Source organism: Hipposideros armiger, unplaced genomic scaffold (genome assembly GCF_001890085.2).
Source record: "Hipposideros armiger isolate ML-2016 unplaced genomic scaffold, ASM189008v1 scaffold_23, whole genome shotgun sequence".
Classification (NCBI taxonomy): domain Eukaryota; kingdom Metazoa; phylum Chordata; class Mammalia; order Chiroptera; family Hipposideridae; genus Hipposideros; species Hipposideros armiger.
Window position 1 is genome coordinate 4,109,668 of NW_017731373.1, and position 26,924 is coordinate 4,136,591.

The window sequence follows — 26,924 nt, forward strand, 5'->3', positions numbered from 1 at the left end:
TGTGTGCCAATCCACCCAGCAGGATGAGCCTTGTTTCGCACAGAGGTACTTCTTGCAAAGTGAGCACCAGATGTTGCTCTTCACCTTCTTGCATGGATTGTCTTTATAAGGCACTCCAGGATTTTGCTTGTTGTACCTGGAGTGCTTTTCCATGCACACAACACAGATATGATTAGATATGATTAGAAATTACCAAAAAATCGGTACAGCGGTCTGGTAGGGTTAAGATCAACTTGACCCAGGGAGTGGAGGAGCACCTATGTTGTCACAACCTGTTCTGATTTGTAAAAATGGTTTCCATTAGGAGATAACACGCTACCCCAAACTTTCTCTTACTTCTGGCCACAGCTCCGCACTCTTCCACTCCAACATCAGTGAGAGGGTAAATGGGAACCAGGTCCACTGCTCCCAAGCAAGGATGGATTCCCTCCTGAACCTGCATATCGATAGACTGGAAGGCCTCCAAGCAGGCAGCCAGAACAGAATTGCCTTAGAAAGGTAAAATTGTAAAAAAAAAAACAATCACTAAACTTTCAAACACAGCTAAAGAAGCAGCTATATTTTATTGTCCCACTAGTTGTTTTTCTTTTGTAATCTGTATAAGAAGATTGTTTTTTCAACCAAAGTAAAGAAAAATAAAAGACCCAACATTTCCCCTTGCCCCACCTCCCAACTGACATAAAGTTTCACAGTTCTTCCAGTTCTTTATTCCCCAAAGTGGAGGAATTATGCAATGTTTATAATTTTTTTTAATTGGTTACTTTAATTTTTTCAATTTTATCAAATGAATCTGATAAAATTCCTTGTTATTTTTAGAATGTTTTATGAGTTTACATTAAAATATACAAACAAACATACATTTTTAAAAGCATAAGTATTTATTTTAGTTTTGCTCTTTCCAGTAACTAGATTTTTCATTCAATTGTTATAACTAAATACTATTATAGACACCTAAGAGTTTAATGTTATTACTCTGAGTTTTCATTAGCAGTACTGTATGACCATTTTAACAAGACAGATAAACAACAAAAAAGCAGGCTTTACATCTTAACGATCAACATTAAAGATAATTTGTCCTGTGTTTGCTGGAAGTTATCAGTCAACAATTCGGTCTCCAAACAAACACACCTTCTGAAAAAAGACAATCTGCTAAGTTGAAATAAAGTTTATTTGAAAATATTTTGAACCCTTTAAGCAATATTAAAGTTTCTCAGCAATATTAAGATAATACAGGTTTTTGTTTAAACAATTATGATCCTTCAAATTCAAGTTGTCCCATCAAACCTTACATGAGACATGGAACCTATTTCATTTCAACCCATGAACCAACTCAACATTTCAGACTCCCAACCCAAAATACAACTGCTTAGCATGTTCCATTCTATGCCAACTTAGTGAAATCAAGGCTGACTTCAACATTATTACTTCACAGGTTAACACTTGAAGATGCTTTTCTTAACCACAAAGCCTATCTGATAATCCTCCGGGAAAGACTGTTATTAAATATTGGACCTCGAGGTTCATTTCAATGAAGAGGAAATGGGGTATGTTTGAGATGTGCATGTTCAGAAAAATGATGAAATGCAGTTTTGAGGTAGACCATGTAACGGAATATTCAGGTTTACACAGGAAATCAATGATTAAAGAGCACGGAGGCCTACCTGAAGTCTCCCCTTCATCAAAAGGCCTATATGTAAAGAAAGAAACATAAATCTTACCTAACACATCAATAGAAGCTGCTATTGTTATGACTGATCTGTTGTAGTCTTGATCAGAAAATATATTGAGCACTGATACTTCAGGGTGTTTCTGCCCTGTAAAGAAAACAAACATAAATGCAAGAATTGTTTTTCTGTGATGAAATCTTAACACTTTATTTCTTCTGATACAATTAAATTTAGTTTAACAGAAAAATTCTGGGATGTGACCTTTGAAGTGACATTGGCTAAATCATAACATTTGTGGGTAGTAACGTCCACTTCTTACAGCACCTTCCTATATAACCAGATGGCTTAGCTCAGACACTAGGCTTTGGTGTCTTTTTAACTCAGTCTAAGATGGTAGCCTCTTCTTTCAATTGCCAAATCATATCACTCTAAATTCCGTTCGTTATCAATCTCATTTTCTAGGCTGTATCAGTTTTCCCTTCCCAACCCCAGAAATCAAACTGTCTGGATCAAAATCTGACATCTGAAAAAACTAGGATAGGCCAATTAATGCCTGAAGCAGCGGTTTCTGGGATGCATGCACCTGTCTATTAGAAACGTTCTGACTCCACCATCTCCTTTTCAGAGGCCACCAACAGCCTTCAGATGTTAACGACTTCCAGCTTTTGGTGGCCTGTGACTCACTTGAATGTGTAACCTAAAGGAGAAATCTACCATACCCTGTATGGCAGCCACATATAACCCCAAAGTTATTTTTGAAGTTTACAAGCCTGGTTCAGGCCCCTTAAAAGTCCCCCTTAAGCCTACAAAAGGAAATTCAAAGTGAAAGACAAAAGTTTTCAGGCGGTAATTAAAGCTTTTGCTATGCTATTATACCTTTGTCCTCTATCCCCTGGCAGCTTAACAATTAATCTTTTCAGAAGAGAGGAAAAATAAGTTACATGCAGGAACTACAGAGCTTACAGCAGCCCTATGTTATTAATTTTAACAACATGAAAAGATAAACTTATGTCACTCACTCACGGCCAAATGAGCATCTATACAGCCTTGCCCTGGTGTAGGTCTAAAATTTATAACTCAGGTTTCTTACCGAAGACATTTTAGGCCATTTAAATGTTTTCATATTACATAATTAGAAAAAATATAGGTGACATGGTTTTACTCCACTGACTTAAAAATAAATGCCTTTAAAGTATCTGTAAAACAATAGGTCATTTTCTTAACCAGTGCTACCTTCCCTGCACTCTCATAACTATAAAAGATGAAGCAAGAACAAGATCATGCAACCTCCTTTTTGATGTATTTCTTCTAGCTCCTCAAAGAAAAGAGATGATTTTATTTTTTCATCCTAAATCTTCTTCTGAAAAGCTTTTATTCTCAGTTTCATATGATTCAATTAAATCAACTGCTGAAAGAATGAAACACTTTCTCCTGCAATTTCTTAAGCATGCATATAGAAAAAAAACATTAGTGCTGGCAGGAGGAGCTGTCACTCTGAATCTCAGCAGAAGTAAATTGTTTGGTATTTGTAATGGGGTATAATAGCTATAATTCCATTTGAGCTGCTGCCACTAATAAGCTGATAAAAACTGTGAGCTGAGACCCAGGCATCCATCAGTGTGGCTTCCACAAATGTCTCTGCACATTCACTTAATCACAGAGACAGGTAACCCAATCCCATTACATGTACTGTGTCTGACAATGAGGGGCCCAAGCGCACTCTTCCCACAAAGAGACTGCAAAAGCACAGCTGTACACTGACTCCAGAGGAGTTTTCTTATCAGCAATTATCAAGAATTTCCATAGACATTTCCAGCTCCTGCAAAGTTGCAAGACAGTAACTTAAATGTGCTCATCGTTAGAAATGGGCTAAGGGAAACACTCCTTTCTCATGAAAAACAGTAACCAAATAAAAAATGACAATCCGAAATTAAAATATACTGTCAGAAATGCTTTAAGGGTATAGTCCTAATGCTCACCTGTTGCCAAATACTTGATTTAACAAAGCTTTTCTATTTAAACGACTGTGAGTCTGTAAATACTTGGGTGTGTGTGTGTGTGTGTGTGTGTGTGTGTGTGTGTAAAAGCAAATGATACCTAGAATTGTGTATCATTGCATGAACATTTTAATAAGGATTAAAAAAAAAAAGAGTAGTATCTCTCATAGTAAATACTGGCCCAAGGAGTAAGCAGGCTTGAATTCCAGTCTTCTGAATTGCTAAGTGATCTTAAGCACATCACTTAACTGCAATTGCCTGAGTCTTTACATGGAGAAAATGGAGTAGAAATAATAATGCTGTAATGATAGCATGGGCTTTGCTGGCAGGAGTGCTTTGAAAAGTAGTGGGTATTTGGCAAGTTTATTTTTTTATGTAACCTGCCGAATAAAAAGCATAACGTACAATTATGTTCATCCTATTAATGATCAAATGAACAGCCCATGAGGGGAACGTTAAACCTTTATGTAACTATAGCCTCCTCAGGAGCCTGTAAATGTCCTGAACAGTGGACATTTCAGACACTCACTCTCCAATGTGAAAAACTGCTGACCGTACGCCTCCATTTGGAGAACATATATGCACATCTGAGTAACTGATCTATCTCAGTATCCTGGAGTCCTGCAGAAGCTATGACAGCCCAAGAGCCAGGTTAGAAATCTAGGAAGAAAAAGTGTCCTACAGATACCGTCTGCAGAGTACAAAAATTAATGTATTATCAAAATACTACATATCCACTTCAGTTGTCTGTTGTTCCTACCATTTTTTCCAAGAGCTGCGTTTGCTATGTTCTCAACAATGTGTTTTCTTCTGGCTTCTGAAATGTTTAGTAAACAGGCAGCCAAACGGAGCCCCGGTCTGGAGGAAGACATGCTGATTTTTTTCTAGAATAGGAGAAAAACGAGCCTTCATTTCGGTCTCTATAGTTCATTCATATTTTCATGTTCATTAACCATAAAAAAAATCATAGCTCTTTGGAAACCAGTCGCTCAAAATATTAACACTTCACTCTTTCATTCCTAGAAAACATCTAAATGATAAAATCCTCAGGCTGACTCAACCAGGTAACCATGATATGTGGTCATGCACATAGTAACAATACTAGAAAATATTCTTCAAGTTATTCAGCCTGGTAAGGGAAACTTTTCCATTAGTGTTATTTCCTTTTTAAACATCTCTTCCTTAGCTTACCCCTTTTTTCCAGGTCTGCACTATTTAACAAATAAGCATGATCCTTTTGTTAAATGAGACTTACTGGGGAAATGCAAAAACAGAAGAATGAGGGAGATTCTTTAATATGCTCATTCTTTTAAAAAGTATTCCTTTGGCAAAAAAAAGGGGGGGTTTGGTGGGGGAGGTATCTCTATGGGCCATGCCAAGGGATTATATGAACAAATAGAGGGACTCATTTCGGGGCTTTAAGTGACAACTATTTGATTAAGCTCCTCTTGTACTTTGATCTCCAAAGTTTCTAAAGCAATTTAAAATCTTTTCAAAGGACTCTGTACCTTGAACTGAAAGTTGACATGTACTGTGATATGTTACTCAATAACACCAAAAATGTGACTGAGTCTTTCGTTGAAAATGGATTAATTACACATGTTTTAGGGGTTGCTTTGATTCTCCTTAGTACTCTAGAATGGCATTTTTCAACTTATCATCTTTCCAATACCTCAAATGATATCATGAACTGAAGAAATTTAAATATCTCAAAATAATAAGAATTCCTTTTTTCAAGATCAGACCATTATATTTTGGCCTCTTTTAAATATACCTAACCATAAATGTAGCCCTCATGAATCTATTCAACAAATATTTGATGAGGGTCATTTTGTGTCAAGTAATGTTCTCCCAAGCAGTAAATGGTGTCCAACACTGAGATAAACTTTTAAGCTTATGAGTTTAAGCTAAACGTCCTGTGGTGCAAATAACAGTGCTCCATGAATAAGTAAATCCGGCGCTTCCGGTCACTAGGATTGTTCCTTGGCCAAATCATCTTAACCTAAAGGGAGTGAGGAGGATTCATGGTTAGCTCAGGTTTTCACATTGTGACCATCCTCATCAAAAATTCATAAAACTACGGTCATCAGGTTTTTCTAGACATTAATAACATTGTTGTAATAAAGCAGCTCAGACCTCTGGTTTTCATGTAAACAAAAAATTGCTTTACACAGGGGTGTGGGCGTCTTCTGGCTTTCATTTGTTTTCCGTGTTTATGTAGCTTAATTGTCTCATCAGGCACTTTCCCAACATAATTATGCTTTTTAACAAATGGTGTTTATGGCAACCCCTAACAGTGCAAAAGAAAGGATTAGTTTCATCTTCTCATTTCGCATTTTGATTCCCTGTGGACAGCTAAATCACACAAAGATGGTGTTAGGAAAATCTACCTTCACAGCAAAAGCTGAAGTTAGCGGCAGTACTTTTTTTTTGAAAAGCAGTCGGGCTAGTTAGCAAAAAGGGTAAGAATTTCTCTCCCTCCTCTAATAATGTGACCCGGAGCAAGCCCTCCAAACACTTTTGGGAGAGTGGATCCTAGTCCCCCCATTCCTTCAATCACCGTTCGGTTACTTCCGGAGACAGACCAAAAGCCCGCCTCGTCACAGGAGGCACCCGCAGGGCCCGTGCGGGGGGAGCAGGCCGCGACGGTTCTGCCCAGTCACCTGCCTCCTGCGCACGCACCACCGTTACCACTTTTAAGGTCGCGAAGAGCCTCTCGGAAGAGACGGCAGCGTGTGCTCGCGGCTGGGACCCCCTCTTCGCGGCCCCACCCCGGTTCCGAGGTAGAGTGCTCCAGGGCCGCGTGGGCCGAAGGGTAACCCAAGGAACTCGGCGAGGACCCCAGGGGACTCCCCGGCCGCCCCACGAGGCCCGCCGGGAGTGGGGTCTGCAGGCAGCGGGGCCCGGGAGTGAGGGGTGGCCAGCGGCGATGCTGCTCCGGGCTCGCCTCGAACCTGCGGCCGCTCCGCGGTTTGCAAAGCAGTAGATCTGCGCGCGCGGAAGGGCGGCAGGCTAGGATGACAACCAGCCGGAATCGCCGCGCGTGACGGGCACGCAGCTCCCGGTGCCGGCCCCGCCTCCCGGCGCCCTGGGCGCGCTCCAGCCCCGCGGAGCGCCTGCAGAGCCGGCTCTGCAAGTCTCCCGCTGACCCCGGCCCCGGCCCCTGCACAGACCCCGTGCCTGCGTCTGGGAAAGCTTAACGTTCTTTTTAGAATTGCCTCCTCGCTTGCTCTGCTTCATCTTGGGACTCCCCACAATTCTCGTAAATGAATGACTTTCTAAAAGGGCATTAGAATCTAATGATGAGGTCATTACCCATTGATTATACACCAGCAGGGGGCTCCTTTCTCTGGTTTCCACACACACTCACACACACACACCCCTTTGGAAAATTCTCTCCTGAGAAATACTGTTGGCTGGTGCTTGTAAATATGAATGGGATCCACCCCGGGACAAAGCAGTACTTGCACATGCCCACTTAGCCAAAGTACAACCACGATGAACCAGGCAGTAAGCATTCCCCTTTTTTCTAGGCCAGTGAACTTTGAGAACACATTTCTCTTCCAAAAAAATCAGGACCTACTTTTTTTATGTAGCAATGATTAAATGTCACCATTTTGATCCAATTTCGTTCCTAAACTGAAATAATCACTAAATAACTACTTTGACGGAATAAATTAATTTTTAAATCTATTTTTTATTTTCTAATTATACTTTTTAAACACAGATTTGACGAAATTAACATTTATGTGGACATTTGGTTTCTAGCCTAATGTGGCATAAAAATAAGTAACATAATGAGTGTTAAAAAAAAATCAGGTTCATGATGCTTCTCACATCATCATCATTGTACTTAGATGTCACAACAGTATTATGTGCGATTGTGTCAGATCCAGCCTTCCCCATCTCGGAGTGTTGGCAGGTAGGAGGGTTGTTGGCAAGAGGAGGGGTGTTAACCTCAGGATCCTGGATCCCTTCCAAGGCTGGTAATTACATTCTGCCAGCCAAAATTCATCCCATAATTTTAATTGGATAAATCCTTTCTGGCCTAAGCTACTGCTATGCCTGTCAAACTGTTGCCACATTTCACCCCAGAGGTGTCTGTGTTTTAGTTGCAAGCATCAGTCCCTTTGAGGTTGGCTTATCAGTTTAAATCCTCAAAGTGCTTCGGGATCCTATGAAGTTAAATATATATTTAGGTATTTTTTCCCTACCGAATCTGCATAAAAATGAATAAAATAGATACACATCCATGGTAATGCCTAAAAATCAATATCCATCTAATGTCAGCAGATAACTCTGAAAGCTTTTTAATCAGATTGATGTCCCTAACTTTCTCTTCTTTTGAGAGCTTTTACTCATATAGCTTAGCCTCCAACTTCCAAAAAGTATGGCAGAGTCCAAAGTTGACTTCCATGCAGGACACTGAAACTGAAGGCCCTGTGTGTCACCTTTCCAAACAATCCTATGATGAAATGACTTGTTAAAACAAAAGACAGAGTAGCAACATTACATCTTATCATGTCCCCCCAGAGGAAAGTTTGACAAGGAGAGGCTTCATGGTTCTAGCTGTAGCAACTGTCAGAACTAAAACTTCTTCCCCATATCTCCTAATCCTGTGAGAATCTCTCCCTTACAGGGCTGCCGGGGCATCAAGTAAGATAACGTTTCAGAAAGCATCGACACCAGAGAGTTACTCAGTAAACCTTAATCCCTTTCTCCACTCTACTCATGTCAACCACCACTAGAGAGAAAGCAGGGCCTCAGCGTTCTTTATGGAGGGGCCAGCATCTGGCGCTGCCTAGGAACTGTAAGCATGTGTTTTGGGAAAAGACAAGGATACAGATATCAGCAAGTCTGATGAGAAGTTTAGCCATAAGATTGAAAGCATTATTTTGTTCTCTTCAAGAATGGAAATGTGCCCTTGGTGTTAGTTTAGCTCTACCACATGTAATCCTGCCCATTTCATGATTTAAAAGAGCTTTTTGTCATATTGACAATGTATGTACATCAAGCCTCTCATTTTTATTTCACTTAGCATGCTTTGGAGGGATTTTTCATACTTTCGGGTGACTGTGTTACTCTGGCTCCTTGTTTCTCCTGCTAAGTCCACATTCAGAGTATTAGTTTCTTTGTTATGGTTCCTGTCCCCATACAAAGAAGCACCTGAAGACAGATAAACATCCCAGTGTCAGGTCTATCAATGACAACTGTTTCCTGGCACTCCTATTGGTTCCCGGTGGGACAAAGAGGACACTTTTCTGTGCCCTTTATTTCATTTTTGCAAGTGGAGGGAGAGAACGTAGTTCTCGGAGGAGTCTTCCCTGGCCCATCAGAGCTGAGGCAGTAAATGGAAAGGTTGTGCTCTAGAGTGGCTCCACAGATCTCCTGGAACCCAGAGCTCAGGTGCTGCTTGAGCAGGGCCAGGGCTAGGGTGAGAAAGGGAGGCACTCCCCTTGGGAGCAACATTTAAGTGGATGCCAAAAAACTAGGTAATACAATATCTTAAAAAACTGAAAATTAATGCAAAATTAGAAATCCGTGGTGAACAAAATACAAGATTTTCAGTAACGACAGGCTCCTCCCCTGCACTTGCCGGACTCAGTCTCACTCACCTCCCCCTGATCCCTGCCCTGTGGTTGTGGTTCCTTTTGTGCCAGCCCATTTCTGATTGTAGGGTGGAGAGGAAACTGCACCACTCAGCCCTGCCTGCATCCTCTCTTCGGGCCCCCCAAAGGGGCAACAAAACCAGAAATGTCAAGGATAGAAATTCCAGGGTACTGGATACATATAATTTATAGTCTGTGCAAGAGTTTCCTAGACTTCCATATATAGGATATTTGGCCATCTTATCTTACCAGAAGGCAAACTCTTATTAAAACAAGCAAAAGAGTCCACTTTACCAACCTAATACATTTCATTACCTATTTACCTATACATTTCGGAATATGGTAATTAGAAAGTTTCCTATTTTGCTATGAAATTTTGAAATAATGTTTTAAAGAGCATTTCAATTAATGCTATGGCTGGTTTCTATTTTCATATTATAGCATTTACCTGTGTTCTAGGAAACATGAGTAGAGAATGTCCCTTGGAAAGACAGAAGTCTAATTCCTAATGCAATTTTTTTCTTTGAAGATTTTACTTTCACCATATTCTGGCACTGTGTCAGATTTAATTCTACCTTCTTCCCTCCTCGTGGAACATGAAAAGATTTTATTTCTTTCATGTAAATGTGGTCTGATAAATGAAAGATTTTAAAGGTGACTTTAATTGTCATTTTAGGATAAGTTAAGTACAGAAGTGGTTTTAATTACTTGTATTAAGTTATTTGAATCACGTGATATTATGAAATATGTGTTCTATTAGTCATTTTCTAAAATAGCAAATGGGTTTCACTGCTCCCATTTTTAGTTTGGAGTGGAGGAAGCTATGCTATTCATTTATTTTAAATGAAGAAAAGGAGTTTGATGTCCAGAAAGAAGTTACAGCACCTAACAGGAATACCCCCGTTGCACATGCATTCCTGCCTTAATTATGGGAAATGATCTCTAGCCATTTTTGTCTTAATGAAGGAAGAAAAAAAACCCACAAAATTTCCAGAATTAACCTGTTTCCACCTTACTATTTGGGAAATGTCTTTCCCTTTACACCGCGTGGGTTGGATTCTTCCCCCTGTAGTAGGCTGATCTCTTTATCCATGAAAGACCAGTAGGCTAGAATGTAAGCATAGTTATTAGCTTAAATTGGAATCACTTGTTATGCATTCTATTCCTTCACACTCAAAATATCTTATGCGACTGGCCAAAAGTTAAAATCCTATGACCTACTCACCCCTTAATTCATTCCTTGCCTTTTTAGACTCTCCATGTGGTCATTCAGTGTGCATTCCTGTGTTATGGGATCCAGGCACCTAGTGGAATAAAGTGTCTCCTGGTGCCTCGCTCCAAAGTTGTTTTGTTTTGTTTTGTTTTGTTTTATAGCTATTAGTTATATTACAGATGAAGAGCAATTCCTAAAATAGATTTGGAATTTTTGCTGAAAATTTGTTTTAACGTATGAGGCTATATTAAGATTATTTGTTTACACTATTTTAATTCACAAAATGTATCTTATTATATCCAGAAAAATGCTGGGCATGTTTAAAAGCAGTTTTCCCTAAGTAACATGAATTTTTGTTGTTATGAGGTTTTATCAATAAATATTTACTTGAAAACTTCAACCAGTGGGTGATAACTGCCAATTTTCATTAAAAAAGGTGATACACCTTGTGACAGTCCAATAGTGTCCAGTCATGCTTTGTGCATTTGTAGGCACGTCTGTACTGTTGCTGTTATTTGATGTCCTATGTATATGCCACTGAATGTCAACTCTTATTGACACCAAGAGGATAACCTCCTGTATGCACAGGAATCAGAGACCCTGACCAGAAGCATTCATGTGACATCAGCATGTCCAAATTCACTGTGTTCAGAGCTGTCCCTCGTTTTGAAAAGGAGCTCTTCTGAAGAGTTACTGTATTTGCCGGCGTATAAGACGATTTTTTGGCCCTGAAAAATATGCCTCCAAGTGGGGGGTCGTCTTATACGCCAGGTACACTTCAGATAGACTGCCCATAGTGCTTGCCCCATGCCATAGTGGCCTCCCGATGCCCGCCCACTTCATTCCACATACCGTTCAGGCATCAGCAGCGCTGCTGGGTGTATGCTCGGCTGTGTGCGATTTTGCGAGTGTGGTAAATTCGGGTTACCGTATATTTCTTTACATATGCATTGAAGATTCGCAATTTTGCGCTATCATGGTGCCTGTTAGAATGTTGAAGAGCTCGCACTTGCGCACTAGTGAGGTCCCAGGGAGATGCTGATGCAAGGGTGGACCAGACTGCTATAGTGACAGGGCGGGCAAACAGGGAGCAGGGACCAATCAAATCAGGCTTTGTATACAGCCAACAGCCAACCACAATACTGCACCATTGTACAGTACAGCATAGAAAATGTCGACCAGTCAAACCCCTATCATCCCTATCATGGCACCAGCCAAAAGAAAGAAGTATGATGCAAATTTTAAACTGAAAGTTATAAACTTTGCTAAGGAAAATAATAATTGTGCTGCTGCAAGACAATATGGAGTAACAGAAAAGATGGTTCGGGACTGGAAATCAAATGAGAAAGCATTAAAGAGTATGCCAAGGGGTAAGTGTGCATTAAGAAGAGGCACCCCACACTGGCCAGAACTCGAAAAACATGTAGCAGACATGGTGGCTCAACATCGCCAAAACGGTTATGTGGTGACACGAAATACAATACGCTTGTTTGCACTTCAGTGGGCCAAATCAAATCTGATATTGTTTTACCTTTTATTTGGTGTGTGGAAGGTGTGCGGAAGAGGGGGTAGTCTTATACGGCGAGTATATAACAAACTCTGTATTTTGGGTGGAAATGTTAGGGGGTCATCTTATACGCCCAGTCGTCTTATACACCGGCAAATACGGTACATTTCTGCTCTTGGGCAGGTCGCCAAGTTCTGTCTCTGTAGGACTTTCAAATTGAAGGTCTGAGTGAAGGTTTTCCTGCTTATTTGTCTTTTACTGTATAGCTCAGTGTTTGAAGGGATTTAACTTTTTAAATGTGTTTTTATATACATTTAAATAGAAGATGTCTACTTTCTTAGGAAGAGGTAGGTGCTGTTGTTTTTCATGTTTTCTTTACCCTACCTTGAGCCTCTCAGTTATTAGGCCACCCTTTTAGCTTGAAGTTCTGTGTTTTTGGAAAGACTTTGAAAATAAAAATTTATAGAAGCTCAGGTCAGGAGGGACTTCAGATCATCTGGCACCTCCTTGGAACCTTTACTCAAATAATGTCTGATCTGGAATGAACAGGCAATAGAGGTGGAAGGTGAGCTTTTGAAAAAGTGGGGCAGGGGTGGGTGGTGGTGGTGTCCTGCATCCCGCACCTTGCCGCCGCTACTGCTTCTTCCGTGGCCCCTCTGGGAACCCTAAGGTGCCTTTGCAAACCACCGACTAGTTCAACCACTGCTCTGGGGCTTGAAGTCCTTTGTATAATACCATACAAGGTTATCATCTTTTGAAGATTTAACCTTCTATCTTGAAACTAGTCCATGGTGCTGTCTCAAAATGCAAACACTGTGGAAAATCCACACTACTATTTAAATTATTGGATGGGTTTTAATAATAATGTTTGTGGAGGAAAATAAATATGAATGGATATTCATATCTGAAACGATCCATCAAAGGCTTTAATTAATACTTGAGGAAATGTGGTACAGAAACCAGAAGGATAAAGATTTGGGGGAAGGAGAAAAAATGATTCAAAAAGATGCAATCAAATAGACAATCTTAGTCAGACAACAGGCAAGGATGAAAATGCCTTAGTTACTGTACCACCCAGTTCAGGAGGCTGTAATACGGCCCTGCCCTACCCAGTGTCTCTGTCACTTTTAACATGAGTATTTTCATTTCCCTTTTTGGGACAAAACGATGGAAGTGTTCCTCATAGGAGATTTCTGGGGGTTTTTTGTTTGTTCGTTTGTTTGTTTTTGTTGTTGCTGTTATTATTTTTTTTAATTTAGATATGGGGCCCATTTTTCTTTTATGAAATCCCCATCCAATTTTTTTCTTTTATCTCATGTTATGCCATTTGATCTCTGGGCTTAAATTCTGAATGACAACAGAACTGGTCTGTAGTAGTGGTTTCAACTACCCATAATTTAAAGCTAATTTTAAATTACAAGTATAAGAATATTAAATGAAAAATATACACTAAAAATACATTTTGTAAATCGCAGTCAAATTATATCAAAATTCACTTGATACCTACTAATGTTACTCAAATAAAATCCTAAGAATTGTTAATCGTTAGGTTTCCTTCACTTATTAAGGTAAGACCTAAAAGACTCCATTGTTTCAGTTCTCTTAAAACTAATATTTTTTAAGTAATCATTCAAATTATAAAGCATATGTTAAGCTACTCAAATCTAATTAAATTGTTTAAAACATTGATAAAAGTACAAATAGTAGAGAAGGTTGAGGAAACAAATATTTCAAAAATTTATCCCGGATGCAGCCTAAAGTAGTTGTTGACATAGGGATAAACCAATAGGAATACTGTGTATTCTGCAGAATAACCTGATCTTCTTAACTATTCTAGCCTTAAAACGAACACCAAATATATTAATAGGAATATACTACATTTTATTCTCTATAATGAAAGTAAATACCTGTGACAACACATTTGCATATAAAAAGATATTTTTCTTTATAGATATTATGATCTTTATTGATAGTTGCAATAGAAATCTAAGAATACACAGTATTTAATATATCTAATAGATTGACTTTATAACCACAAAAAAATAGCTTTAAAAGGAAACCTGAAATGTATCTCATCGAATACTTTAAGGGTGTGAAATTCAGGCCTAAAGAGGTTAAGCATTGCCGCCATGTCTAATGTGATTCTTCTATCTTACATTTTAAATGCCTGGAGGATGAAGTCCAAGGCCCTTCCCACTGGGGCCCCATTCTACTTTTTAAAGGTTTTCTCCTTTCCTTTTCCCCACCTTCCTCCTCACTCTAGTCTCATACCACTACAATATACTGCTCACCAAACACTTTGGTCTATTATTTATATCTCTGGCTTTGCTTGTGCTTTGCTCAAGATTTCATTCTATGACCACCCTCCACCCCCCTAACAACCTCCATCTCTGTGAAGCCTTCCTGAATTCAGTCCTCTTCTCTAAGAATTCATCACACTCTTTTATGTGTTTTCTTATGCTTACCCCTGAAACACTGATAGCGTATTATTATATTGTTTCATAAGTGTCTCTCTCCCTAGTTGGATTGAACAGGAATAGGATCATTCTTGTCTTTGCAGTCCCTAGAGCTTAGTCCAGTTTTGAGTCATAGTAGACGCTTGGTGAAAAAATCTGCTGAAGGAATGAATTAATGAACTGATGGGTAGATATGTGCATAAGTGAATGAGTATGTGAACTAATTCATAAATGAACAGACAAACCAACAAAGGAGTGAACAAGTAAGTCACGTTTCTCAACCTCAGCACCACTGGCGTCTTGGGCAGGGTGATGCTTTGCTGTGGAAGCTGTCCTGTGCACTAGCAGCATCCCTGACCTCTGTCCACTAGATGCCAGTAGCAGTCTCCCCCACCCTGTCACCAGTTGTGACAATCAAAAATGTCCTCAGACATTGCCAAGTGTCCCCCCGGGGCCAAATCACCCTGGGTTGGGAGCAACAGATGGAAGCATGGCTGGATGCAGCAATTCAGGTGGAGCTCAGAGATTTGAACTCTGGTCTCCGTTTCGGTCCCATACTTTTCCCGTTATGACAGCCCTGCTGAGGTCCAAGTTCAACTCTTAGTCACCTCACAAAATATTCTTAAAACCTGAGACCAATAACAAAGTTAACAGAAGTATAATTTATGGGATTAAGTATTAAGAAGCAATATTAGGAGCAAAGGTATGCCTTCCTTATATCAACCAATCTGGCTTATATTGCTGTTTTAAAATAGCATTTATCTGTGGTCAATTTTATTAAATGGTGCTTATTTGGCCCTGCCTAAACATTGCTCCTAGAAGGCATGTGGTTCTTTAAAAATGTTTAAACACCACTTCATAGCACCATCTTGTGGATTTTAGAGGAATTCATTGATTTCAGCTAAAATGTCTAGTTATTTCTCCAGAAAAGGAGGAAAATAACAGAATCTAAAAAATGTGGATATTCTTTGCTTATTTAAACGTCCTACCATACTCAGAATTAGGACTTAGCAAAGTTTGACTTTGATTTTGGTATGTGGCCAAGATTTCTATTTGGCCTCAAGTACAGCCTCCCCTTTGCCTTTGGAAAGTCAAACAGCCACACACCTATGTCATCATCACATCTGCATCATGAACAGTCAGCAAACAGGGGCAAAATGCCAACAAGGAAGACCATTCTAATGTGCTGGTTAACACTTGAACCTTCACTTTGTATGTATAGATATAACTTTGAATTAAAATTTCCTTATTTGCTAGAAGATTGGAAGAGCAAAGTATTGCAAAATTAGGGGAGATTGTGAAAGCTGACAATCTTATATAGAAAACAAGAATCTTTAAATTGTTAAATTGAGAAATAGCGAAATAGATTAACAATAAACTGAATATTTGTTCTTGTACTATGATATCTAAAAAATTTTTAACTACTGAGATTTTTTTATTGTAAGAATGTAATTGCAATTACATTTCATGTTTCTTATATCTAAGAAATTCATTCTATCATGATATCTATCTTCAGCCTCTGAAAGTTGTTGATATAATACTAAGCTGTTTAACATTCAGCTTAAATATGTATTTATACACCTCTGCTCAAAATCTAAAAGAAGAGTGGAATGGGAAGGAGATGATGTAAAACATAATAGATCTGACATTTTTTCCTCTGTTTCAAACATGTTAGTTTTTGTTTCTGACTTAAAAGAAAATATTCAGCACAAACTACCAGGAGCATCAAATGCTAAGGGCAGTCAGTACAGAGAGCCTACATGGAATTACAGTTATGAAACAATCATTTCTACTAATGGATATAACTAAAATCTAATTTTATAGACAAAATGTTTAATTGGTTTTAATTTTTATTTGTTTTTCCCACCCCAGTACACAAATTCCTTTTCTTCTCCATGAGATAAACCTAGCATAGCCATTTACTAAAAGATTTTATTCCTTGGGCATCTCCTTTGTTCATCTCTTCAAATGGAAACACTGAGAAATGCCAACCGAGTTCAGCCCAGGGCAATTTGAATCCAAGCTCCATCTTCTCTAAGATAAGGTATCATTACTTTAGGAGATGGGAGAAGGCAAGATTGTTAAAAAGCAAACTTTTCTGCAGGAACTATCACATAATTGTTTTGACTCCAAAGGAACTATTTTATGCTACACGACAATGGACTGCTTTCCAGCCTGTGTGGTTTAAAATGGAGCCCCAGCAGATGGATCAGAGCAATGAAAACTCACAACCAAGATGACAATTGTAATGACATTTAACTCTCTTTAACTCACATTACCTCTGTAAGAAGGCAATCAATTCTATGAATAACACATTTTTTACTTTTAGTGGATCTAGAGAGGTCCCTGATTACTTAATATAATATTGTGGGAAGAGCTTTGGGCCAGCGATCCAGAAGCCATATTTTTATTCCAGCCTGTCACCAAGTGTATAACATTGGACAAATGACTCAGGCTTTCTGCACCTCAGTTCCTGTATCTATAATAGAAGGGAGTTGGACAAGGTATTCTCTAATGTCCGGCTTAATAGGTTAAGATTCTACAAATTGTGCTCTTGGGGAGGAACGCAGCCCAACTTTCATATTCTCTTTTCATATTCCAGTGGATGATTTGACTAGTGTTGCCCTGCCTTTTGGGGACCTAACAAGATCATCTCTAACTTCTCCTCCTTCTGATCAAGGATGTAAGAACTATCTGTTAAGTTTTTAAACTTCTCTTAATATCAGTTATTTTCCATATATACCATCTCTGCCCAAAGATTTCTTTTTACTTTTAAATATTTCCCTCAAATTTCAGAGGAGAGCTCCTAATTCTGCTATCCAGAAATATATGAGTAGGTTGCAATTCTCTGAACCTTTCACATTTTACACACCATAATCATATATCCTTTCAAGAATCTTTTTCTGAAGAGGGACTGTAGGACATTTACTCCTTGAGGTGCTAAGCTTTCCAAAATCAAAATAAGTTTGGGTCTCACTACTTGGATATTCACAATGGCCATTATAATTTTAATAATTATGAAATCCATTTTTATCTTTATTTTATGATTGTTTTGTTTTGGTTTAGTTGATTTTGGTTTGGTTAATCTGATAGGGCTTCGGGGTGGGGGAAGGGAGCAATTGCTTCAGGAAATGGCTTGATCATTCTAACGTTATCATTTTAGCCTGATCAAGCACAAAAGTCATTCTGGGAAGATGTGGTGCTTCCCTGGATCTTCTCCAGTTCCTTTGCTTTTATTGTATTGAATCATTTCTTCCTAGAAACAAATAAGAACCTCTGAATGCTCTCTTCAACATGAGGATAGTCACTTAACGGATAAATGAACTACCTTAGTCCAATATATAGGCACTCTCAGTGATTCAGATATCTCCTGTTTTCATTACTGCAACTACCATTTCAGTATTTGACCAATTTAATTCAAAGGTAAACTAAAAACATTTGAGACCATTTTGGTGGGCTCCTTTGTGCTACCTGGGTCAAACATGGCCTGGTAATGAATGTCTATGTCCAATATTCCCTGGAATCAGAAGTATTTGAGTGTGAGAATGTATGTGTATATATGTATGTATATATATATACATACACACACACACACACACACAAATACGTATACATGTATGCACATACACACACAGAAAAGTTATCGATTTACTAGAACTGAGAAGATGAGTGTAAGATCTGAAATCTGCAGCAGAAAGAAGGAAGAAGGGATAACATTTCTACTTTGGGCTAACTTATTACCCTACACTAACCTCTCACCTACTGAAGTATAATAATATACTAACTTTGTAAAACCAGAATCATGACGTGTCTTATGTTGAATACTAGACAATAGTTGTGGCAAAGATGATGAGTCAGTTAATCTCAAAGTTAAGCATGGTTTTAAATTTAACCTATGACACCAAACAGTGTTCAGGGCAACCAACATAATTTATATATTGGCATTAAACAAAGTTGTATTATCAAATATTCTGCTAAACATAATCAGTCAAAATATTTTTGTTAATAAATTTCAGATAGTTCTATATCTTTATTAATGCCACAATATGGACCCACATACCTTAGAATTTTGTGACATTTACTGATTAAAATTTTGTTTCTGTTTAATATTTAAAGATTTTCATATTATTTTTTTCTTGAAGTTATACACATTTGTGTTATTTGTATCTTAAGTACAAATTAAGCACATTTAAATTACTAACATACTTTTAAATTTTAAATGAGAAATACTTTTTTTTTAAAAGCATCAGGAATTAGAATCGAGTGCCCAAAGTATTGAAAATATAATCTCTCTTAAAAAACCCACCATCTCTCTCCTCCCTCTCTTTCTAATTCAAACTAGTTAGTTTCCTTTGAACATGTCTTTTGCCAATGTTTCTGCAAACTATTTTTGTTTGAAAATTTCAGGGTGGAATAGTTTTTTAGATGAAGGAAAGTGCATTTTCAATTACAGCTTATAAAGTAAAGAAAACCATAAGCTCTATTTAGCATCAATTTGACTCAAGGTCAAAATTAGTTTTACTCTTCCTGTAATATTTGAATTATAAACTTCTTTTCTTGTAAGTAGATTTGAGGGGTCAGCTGGAAACTGCAATCTAATGTAGGAATCCTAGAGTTAAGATACAATTTGAAGTGAACACCTCACTTAATTTTGACTGCTCTGTGACAGTAATGATTTTTCAGTCTTAGTACTGACATCATTGTGTGTTTTCTTAATTCAGTAATAAGATTGGCTTTAAATTTTTCAGTTTAACACTATTAAATATTAGAATTATTTATTTTCATGTCAGGCTGTGTGGTGACAGTGATGGTAATACCCTGTTTCCCTGAAAATAAGACCTAGCCAGAAAATAAGCCATAGCATGATTTTAGGAGCCAAAATATGGCACCTTGGCATACTGAATATTTTAAGCTGAAGGAGTTTGTGGAAAAGGCACCCTTCTCCTGAAACAGGTCATAAAACCCTCATGTGTGGGGTGCATGTCCTCCATATCCTGGAGAAACATGCTAGAGCTTCTTCTCTGGCTAGGTCTTATTTTTGGGGAAACACAAATAAAAGGACGTATTTGGGTCTACTATGCAACAGTTATTTATTAGGTGCTATGAGAAAATGAAGAAGGTACTGTGGAGAGATCATTCCTGACCTCTAGGACCGAGAATATATAGCGTTTTTATGAAAGCTTTCATGCTAAACATTCGCAAATCAATGTTAGTGAAACTATACTTTCAGTAGGAAAGCATCGGATCAGGCTAGAAAAATCACCTCTCATCAAACTCTTATTTGAATGCATCGCATCACTTATGATGGTGCCTAAAAGTAAACTGAGAAGTGAAACTTACTGTATCTAAGTTACTTTATATTAGGCTGTTTATGAAATCACAAGTCACTGAACTGGAAAAGGCCTGAAAAAGTCCTCTGAAGAGGCCAGGGCCTACATGTGTCCCTTGTTAAGGAATTAGATTTTAAGAGAAATAGAAAATCATTAAAGGTTTTCTATGGTCAAATGTTTGTGTCCCCTTCCGCTCCCCCGAACCGTATGTTGAAAACCTAATACCCAAGGTGATGGTATTAGTAAGTGGGGCCTCTGGGGAGTAATTAATTAGGTCATGAGGGTGGAGCCCTCATGAATGGGATTGGTACCCTTATAAAAGGGTGCAGAAGGAAGTCTGCAGTCTGTAACCTGGAACAGGGCCCTCGCCAGAACCCAGCCACACTGGCACCCTGGTCTCGGAATCCCAGCCACCAGGACTGTAAGAAATAACTTCCTGATGTTTCTAAGCTACCCAGGCTATGGTATTTTGTTACAGCAGCTAATTGGACTAAGACAGGATTGTTAGGCCAGAATCTGAGATTCATCTTATTTGACAGATAAATCTGGTTCATGATCAACCCAAGAGAATCGCATAAAAGCATTATAAAGTAGTAAATTCCAGCACCTGATGGGAGGGCTACCCCTAAGGTTTTTCTGCAGTTGGCCAGCAGCAGGTGGAATGTCAAGGTTACCTTGGTTATTTGGCTACCTTTCCAATAAGCTCCTTCAATCCATCAGCCTTCATCCAAGTGAGTATGAAGATGTGCTGAGGGTAACTTCGGCTTTGGGTCAAGATAAGTCTAGACATACCTCCTTAGCTTTCCCCTAAGATTATTAAAACCTGAAATCAGTGATAGGATAAGGATTTCTATCATAAATTGTTGCAATGAGAGCTAAAAGTCATTTTTTGTCATGAAGACAAATCTTTTAAAAATGTTTCTTTATGTATTATAAGAAGGGCTTTCTAGTGTAAGTGTTTATTACATCAAGCTCTTAAGAGGAGGGGTGTGTGTTTGTTGACTTTTATAAAAAATTCCAAACACAAATGTAGAGAAGAGTATAATGGATCCCATTCACCTAGCTTCAACAATTATCAACATGTAGCCAATTTTATTTCATTTATACCCCATCTATTTTTCCTGTTCCCTCCACCCTATACCTCAAAGTATGCTTTTAAAGGAAAGCCCAACTATCATATTTCACCCATAAATTTAAGAGGAGGTTTTTGGTATTATTAGGTCAGTGGTCTTTCCATGACTTGCTTTGGAAAAGTTCAGGTTACCCAAGTGACCATTTTCCCTCCAGAATCCCTGATCCCCACCATTGTTCTGTTCGCTCAAATATCTTCCTGTGTATACTTCCTACACCAGTCACAGGTCAGTGGGATTATCTTCAGTTTACTCCTGATTATTTCCTAAAAACTCACTATTCATTTATTCATTCATTCACTCATTTATTTAACTAATATTTGTTCTTCTAGACATCAGAAGTACAGTAATGAGCAAATTCGACAAAGAACCTGCTCTCTAAGCTTATTTTCTAGAATTTTGATAAAACCACAACCACTGCTTGGAAGACTACCTCTTTGTATGGGCATTGGTGTTCCTGACTCCACTTTATTTTCCCTCTGGGAAACTCTACATCCTCACCAAAAGCCTATGTTCTTACATAAGGGTTAACAAGTTTTACACATGTCTAGAGCCACCCCACTCCCCCAAATCCCTAACCTGAAGATTGCTCCAGGAAGATCTGGAAAAAATGTGAATGACTGTATTTTCATCTCAAAATAAAGTATTAATAGAAAAAAAGGAACCCATGTCCAAAACTCATGGTTTTGAGAATGAAATTTCTAAATAATTACATGACAGCATTTGGAAAATATGTATGTCTCTACACAAAAGTACCATATAATTTAGTAACTATGCTGTATTATTTTAAAATGAATAATTATGTAAAATTAGTTCCTTTATATATCAATCTTTAATTTAAAAAACGGATGTTTAGAGCTGTAGAAGTTACCATTGTTTTTGCAACCTTGAATACTATCTAATTTGAATTCCTTTAGAAAGCCATCAGTAGTACTTTGAATTTTTGCTGTTCCAAAATTGACCTTCTCTCTTAACAGGTACTTGATAGAGAAAAACTCAATATTTAAGCACACAATATATACCTATCATGAGAAAAAGTAAAACAATAAGCAGTCACATAAAAGTTTTCTCCCTTTTTAAATTTAAACTGGTTTTCGGTGTTGTTTATTTTTATTTCCTCCATCAAAAAAATTAAATTGTAATATGCTACAAGGCATTTTCTGACATTGCTTCTTTGGAGACTGAGAATACAAATGGATTCTAATTTTAAAGACTGAAAAGATTTAATAACTGGATGAATTATATTTTAAAATTCCCATTAATTTATTTTCAAATGAGGAAAACCCACAACTTTGAGAAACTGATTATTATGGGGAAAAAGGGCCTTGATTTGTAATTGTACCCAAATATGAAAGCCTACATTTTGTAAGCATAAAGATTACATTCTCTTCAAAAGATTTGCAAATTCTCATAGGCACATAACTTAGCGAATGAGAAGATTATAATTTGAAAAATTACAGATTTCATTGTTTTTTTGATGTGTGAAACCTATAAACAAATATCAAGAGATTGTATTGCAAGACTGAAAATCCCTTGTTTAGTTTGTAAGGGACAGTGCCCTGTGTGGCTTACAACCCTGACTTAAAAGAAAAATGCAGAGTAATGCAAAAGACACTCTAATCACTGCATCTAATTACAAAGAAGAATAACTCAGTAAAAAATGTAAGTATCCTTGGGCAGGCGTGTGGTCTGGTGGTCAGAGCATGGGATTTCAAGTCAGTAGTCTAAATTTCTATTTTAAACACCACTTCTAAATTTTTCCATGACTTTGGGTATGACATTAACTTTATTTTTAAATATGAATTTGAGATTCTTGCTTGATAATTACAAAGTGACCTTTTAATTCTCTATTTGAGGTATAAATCTAATACTATAGAAATATTAACAGCGGGACAGGTGTTTTCTTGACTTCTTGATAAAAAAAAAACCTCACTTGATAAAAAAGGTCAGATAAATGTAAATGAATTTAGAGATTTTTTTTCTTTACCATTTGCCAGTAACATTGCTATACCCATGTGTGATTTCAAAGTCAGTCCAGGGCATTATTTAACAATCAACTCACTGATATGTTGACTAATTCTGATAGCTTTCCTCTAAATTGCTCCTTTGCTTTTGAGGAAATGGTAGTCCTCAGTGGAGCCAACATTGCTCTTTTTATACTAATTGTTATTGTCACTCTAAGGAACTTGTACTCCACAGTGATGTGCCTGCTTTGTATTTTGTTTATGTGTAGTGCTTTTTAAGTGCTCCTCCAAGTGTAATAAGTACAAACAAATTACCATGTAAGTTTTCTTTAAACTACTGCTAGATTTCTAGGGATGAATGTAGGTAAGTGATTTAAATTCTAACATACCTCTATAAATCAATTAGCATGGTAATTTTCACTGGGAATAATTAACATTTGAATTCAAGGAATGTGACCTGACTTATAGGACTTTTCTCTTTCTCTTTTCCTCCCTTCCTCCCTTCCTTCCTTCCTTCCTTCCTTCCTTCCTTCCTTCCTTCCTTTCTTCCTTCCTTCCTTCCTTCCTTCCGAGTTTCAGTCCTCTATGGCTTTTTCTGAGTATGATAATATTCTTGTATGCTTTTTAGTCCTTAATTTAGCTAAAGAGTGTGCTTTATTGTTGAGAGAACCCACCCAGTGTAATTTGCTAAAATAGCCAGTATACAAATTAGAAACAAAGAGCAAAATCAGGAATATTGTGGGGAATTGATACAGCATACAGTGAGGTTATACAAAATGTGGCCAAAATCTCAACCCCAACAAATACCTTCAGTGCCTGATCTATTACATACTTCCCAGGCAAAAAGTGATCTATAAAAACAGCAATTTATCAAGATAATGTCTCATGAAAGGAAATAGAGACCATTATAAGGCAAAGTAAAATAGCTTAAGGACAATCTTGTTTTATGTTTCCCCATTAGAAATGCAGTCTAAGAAAGAGTACTTAAAGCACTATTAAATGGTCCAAATCTCGGGTGAGAAATCACTGTGTTAATGGATCAAATCCCAACAGGGTCAGTTTGGTCATCTGGCATTAGATAGGAGAATTAGAATTGAGCTTTCATTAAATTTGTTCTAGGGGAGATCTTAAAATGGAATCCTCCTGTGATGGTTTGCAGTAGCTCTAATAGAATCAGGGAATGCCTTTTAGATTCCTAACTGAATTTATGTTAAATTAAAAAGTGGGAAGTCTAACTTACTAAATTCATGAAATTAGAGTTATATTTATTAAAAAAAAAAAACAAAAACCTGAACATTTAGAAAAATAGTAGCAGTATCTATTCTAAATGCAGAAATTTGGTCCGTCATTAAGTTTACTTCTCAGTTTCCTGCTTGGGCCTGTTCAATGTATCTTATATTTTAAAATAAGAACAGGAAAGAGAGGTATTCCTTAAAATGTGTTTCCTTAGTTATAAAATATTAATTTTTTTCTTTTTAAATCACACTATGATTCTTCTTGTTCTCTATAGGGTCCCAAATCCAATCCTACTTTACCTCCCTAACCCCCCAAACACACAATGGAAATAGATGAAAAAACAACACCTCCTACACATGTGATGCTGTCTCTCAGAAGGGCAAGATGAAAAAAAAAAACCCCACAAAAAACAATATTTAAACCTTGGGAATAAATTCTGCTCTAACAGAATTTGGTACAGTGGGTCAAATTCTAGCATAGAGCGTGCAGGATTTTCATCTTCATTCTTCAGAAGACATTTGTCTAAGTACCAATTATAATGATAAGCTGTAATTCCTTGACAAGCTTAGCTGATACTTGAACTTTCTCCAAGAGTTCGTATTTCCTATCATTAACCTCATTTTTATCCATATTACAACATAATTTTTGCATTCAAGTCCTAGATTACGTTATACAGATTTGGGACATTTGATTTAGTGCAATAGAGCTAGAAACCGGTAGGGAACTTTGGGAAAGAGAGAGTCCCTCTGGTGTCTCAGTGTATTACTACTCTTCCTATAAAACTCAAATTTTATTTTTGACATAGCAAAGCTCTCTCTGAAAGGTTACCATGGAATCAGACATAATTATTTTAACAGTGTATTTATGTCATTTTTCTCTTGAATTTATTTTAAATTTGGTGTCCTACAAACAATTCTTACGTTGGATTGCCAACTACAAAGCAGACTTTAATAACTGTAACTGAGAAGCTATAAAAATGGCAACATATTTATTAACTGCATTAAAATGCTACAGTCTCATTGTTGACTTAGGTTTTTGAAATGATACAAAATATAGCTTTATTAGTTCACAGCCATCAATATTTGTCATGATAGAACTTTATATAACAGAAGTAATTACTGTTAGGATTGGGTTCAACTGTGAGAGACAGAAAATCCCAAATTACAGTGTTTAAATAAGAGAGAAGTTTCTTTCTCATATAAAATCCAAAATGTGGTTCAGGGGCAGCATTATGAATACACATTCTGACTCAGGCTTTTCTTACCATCCTCAGTAGTCAGTTTTCAATTTGTGATTCAAGGTTATTGCTCTACTGCAATTTTGCATTTATAGTCCAGGTAGCAGAAGGAGAAAGGAGGCATGTCCCACCCAGAATACTTCATTGTAATTTTTATTACTAGAATGTGATTATTATTCTGTGACAGTTAGCATATTCATAATTTTCAATTCTATTGTAATTATGTTTGATTATACATTTTCTATGTTAAAAGGTAATATCAGAAAAAGGTGATATCATGGCTCTCATGCCAAAGCAATCTTGAGAAAAAAGAACAAAGCTGTTGGCATCATGCTGTCGCATTTCAAACTATATTACAAAGCGATGGTAAAATAGCTTTGGCAAAATAGTATGGCCCCGGCATAAAAACAGACACATAGATCAATGGAACAGAATAGGGAGCCCAGAAACAGACCCAGGCATATATGGTTAATTAATTTGTGGAAAAAAAGAGCCAAGAATGTACCATGGGGAAATAAATGGTCTCTTCAATAAATGGTGTTGGGAAAATCGGACAGCCATAAGGAAAACAATAAAACTGGATCACTAGCTTACACCCTACACAAAAATCCACTCAAAATGGACTGAAAACTTAAATGTAAGACCTGAACCATGAAACTCCTAGAAGAAAACTTAGGCACTAAGTTCCTTGATGATCAGTCTTGATGATTTTTTGAACTTCACACCCAAAGCAAAGTCAACAAAAGCAAAAATAAACAAGTGGGATTACGTCAAACTAAAAGCCTCTGCACAGCAAAGGAAACCATCAATAAAATGAAAAGGCAATTTACTAAATTACAGAAAATATCTGCAAATCATATACCTGATGAGGGGCTAACATCCAAAATATCTAAACAACTCATACAACTCAAAGCAAAACAAACAAACAAACAATCCAATTATAAAATGGGCAGAGAATGTGAATAGATATTTTTCCAAAGCAAAGACATACAGAAAGAAAGCCAACAGGTACATGAAAAGGTGTTCACATCACTAATCATCAGGGAAATGCAAATCAAAGCTACAATGAAAAATCACCTCACATCTGTTAGAATGGCTGTTATCCAAAAGACAAAAAAATAACAAGCATTGGTGAGGATGTGAAGAAAGGGAACCCTGTGTACTATTGATGGAAATGTAAATTAGTGCAGCCACTATGGAAAACAGTACAGAAGTTCCTAAAAGAACTAAAAATGGAACTATCATATGATCCAGCAATTCTACTACTGGGTATTCATCCAAAGGAAACAAAAACACTGACTCGAAAAGATATCTGCACCTCATGTTCAGTGCAGTATTATTTCAAAAAGCCAAGATATAGAAGCAACCTAAGTGTCCATTGATGGATGAATGGATAAAGAAAAGATGGATATATATAGTAAGTACTATATATGAAATGTGGATACACACACACATGTGAGCACACACAAATATTAATAAGCCATAAGAAAATAAGAAAATCCTGCCATTTGCAACAGCATGGATGGACCTTGTTGCCAAGTGAAATAGGTCAGACAGAGAAAGGCAAATATCTTATAT

At 37.4% G+C, this 26,924-nt stretch overlaps 1 protein-coding gene across 1 annotated transcript in view; it reads right to left on the reverse strand.

Annotated features, from left to right (window-relative positions):
• The window catches only part of FTCDNL1 (formiminotransferase cyclodeaminase N-terminal like), an 83,946-nt gene that overhangs the window by 37,169 nt on the left and 19,853 nt on the right, over positions 1-26,924 (reverse strand). Inside the window, exons 2-4 of the mRNA XM_019635641.1 lie at positions 4,425-4,548; positions 1,719-1,814; positions 337-489 (exon numbers count right to left, since the gene is read on the reverse strand). Coding sequence (XP_019491186.1) covers positions 337-489; positions 1,719-1,814; positions 4,425-4,536 — 361 coding nt within the window. The 5' untranslated portion in view covers positions 4,537-4,548. The remainder of the gene's footprint in view (positions 1-336; positions 490-1,718; positions 1,815-4,424; positions 4,549-26,924) is intronic.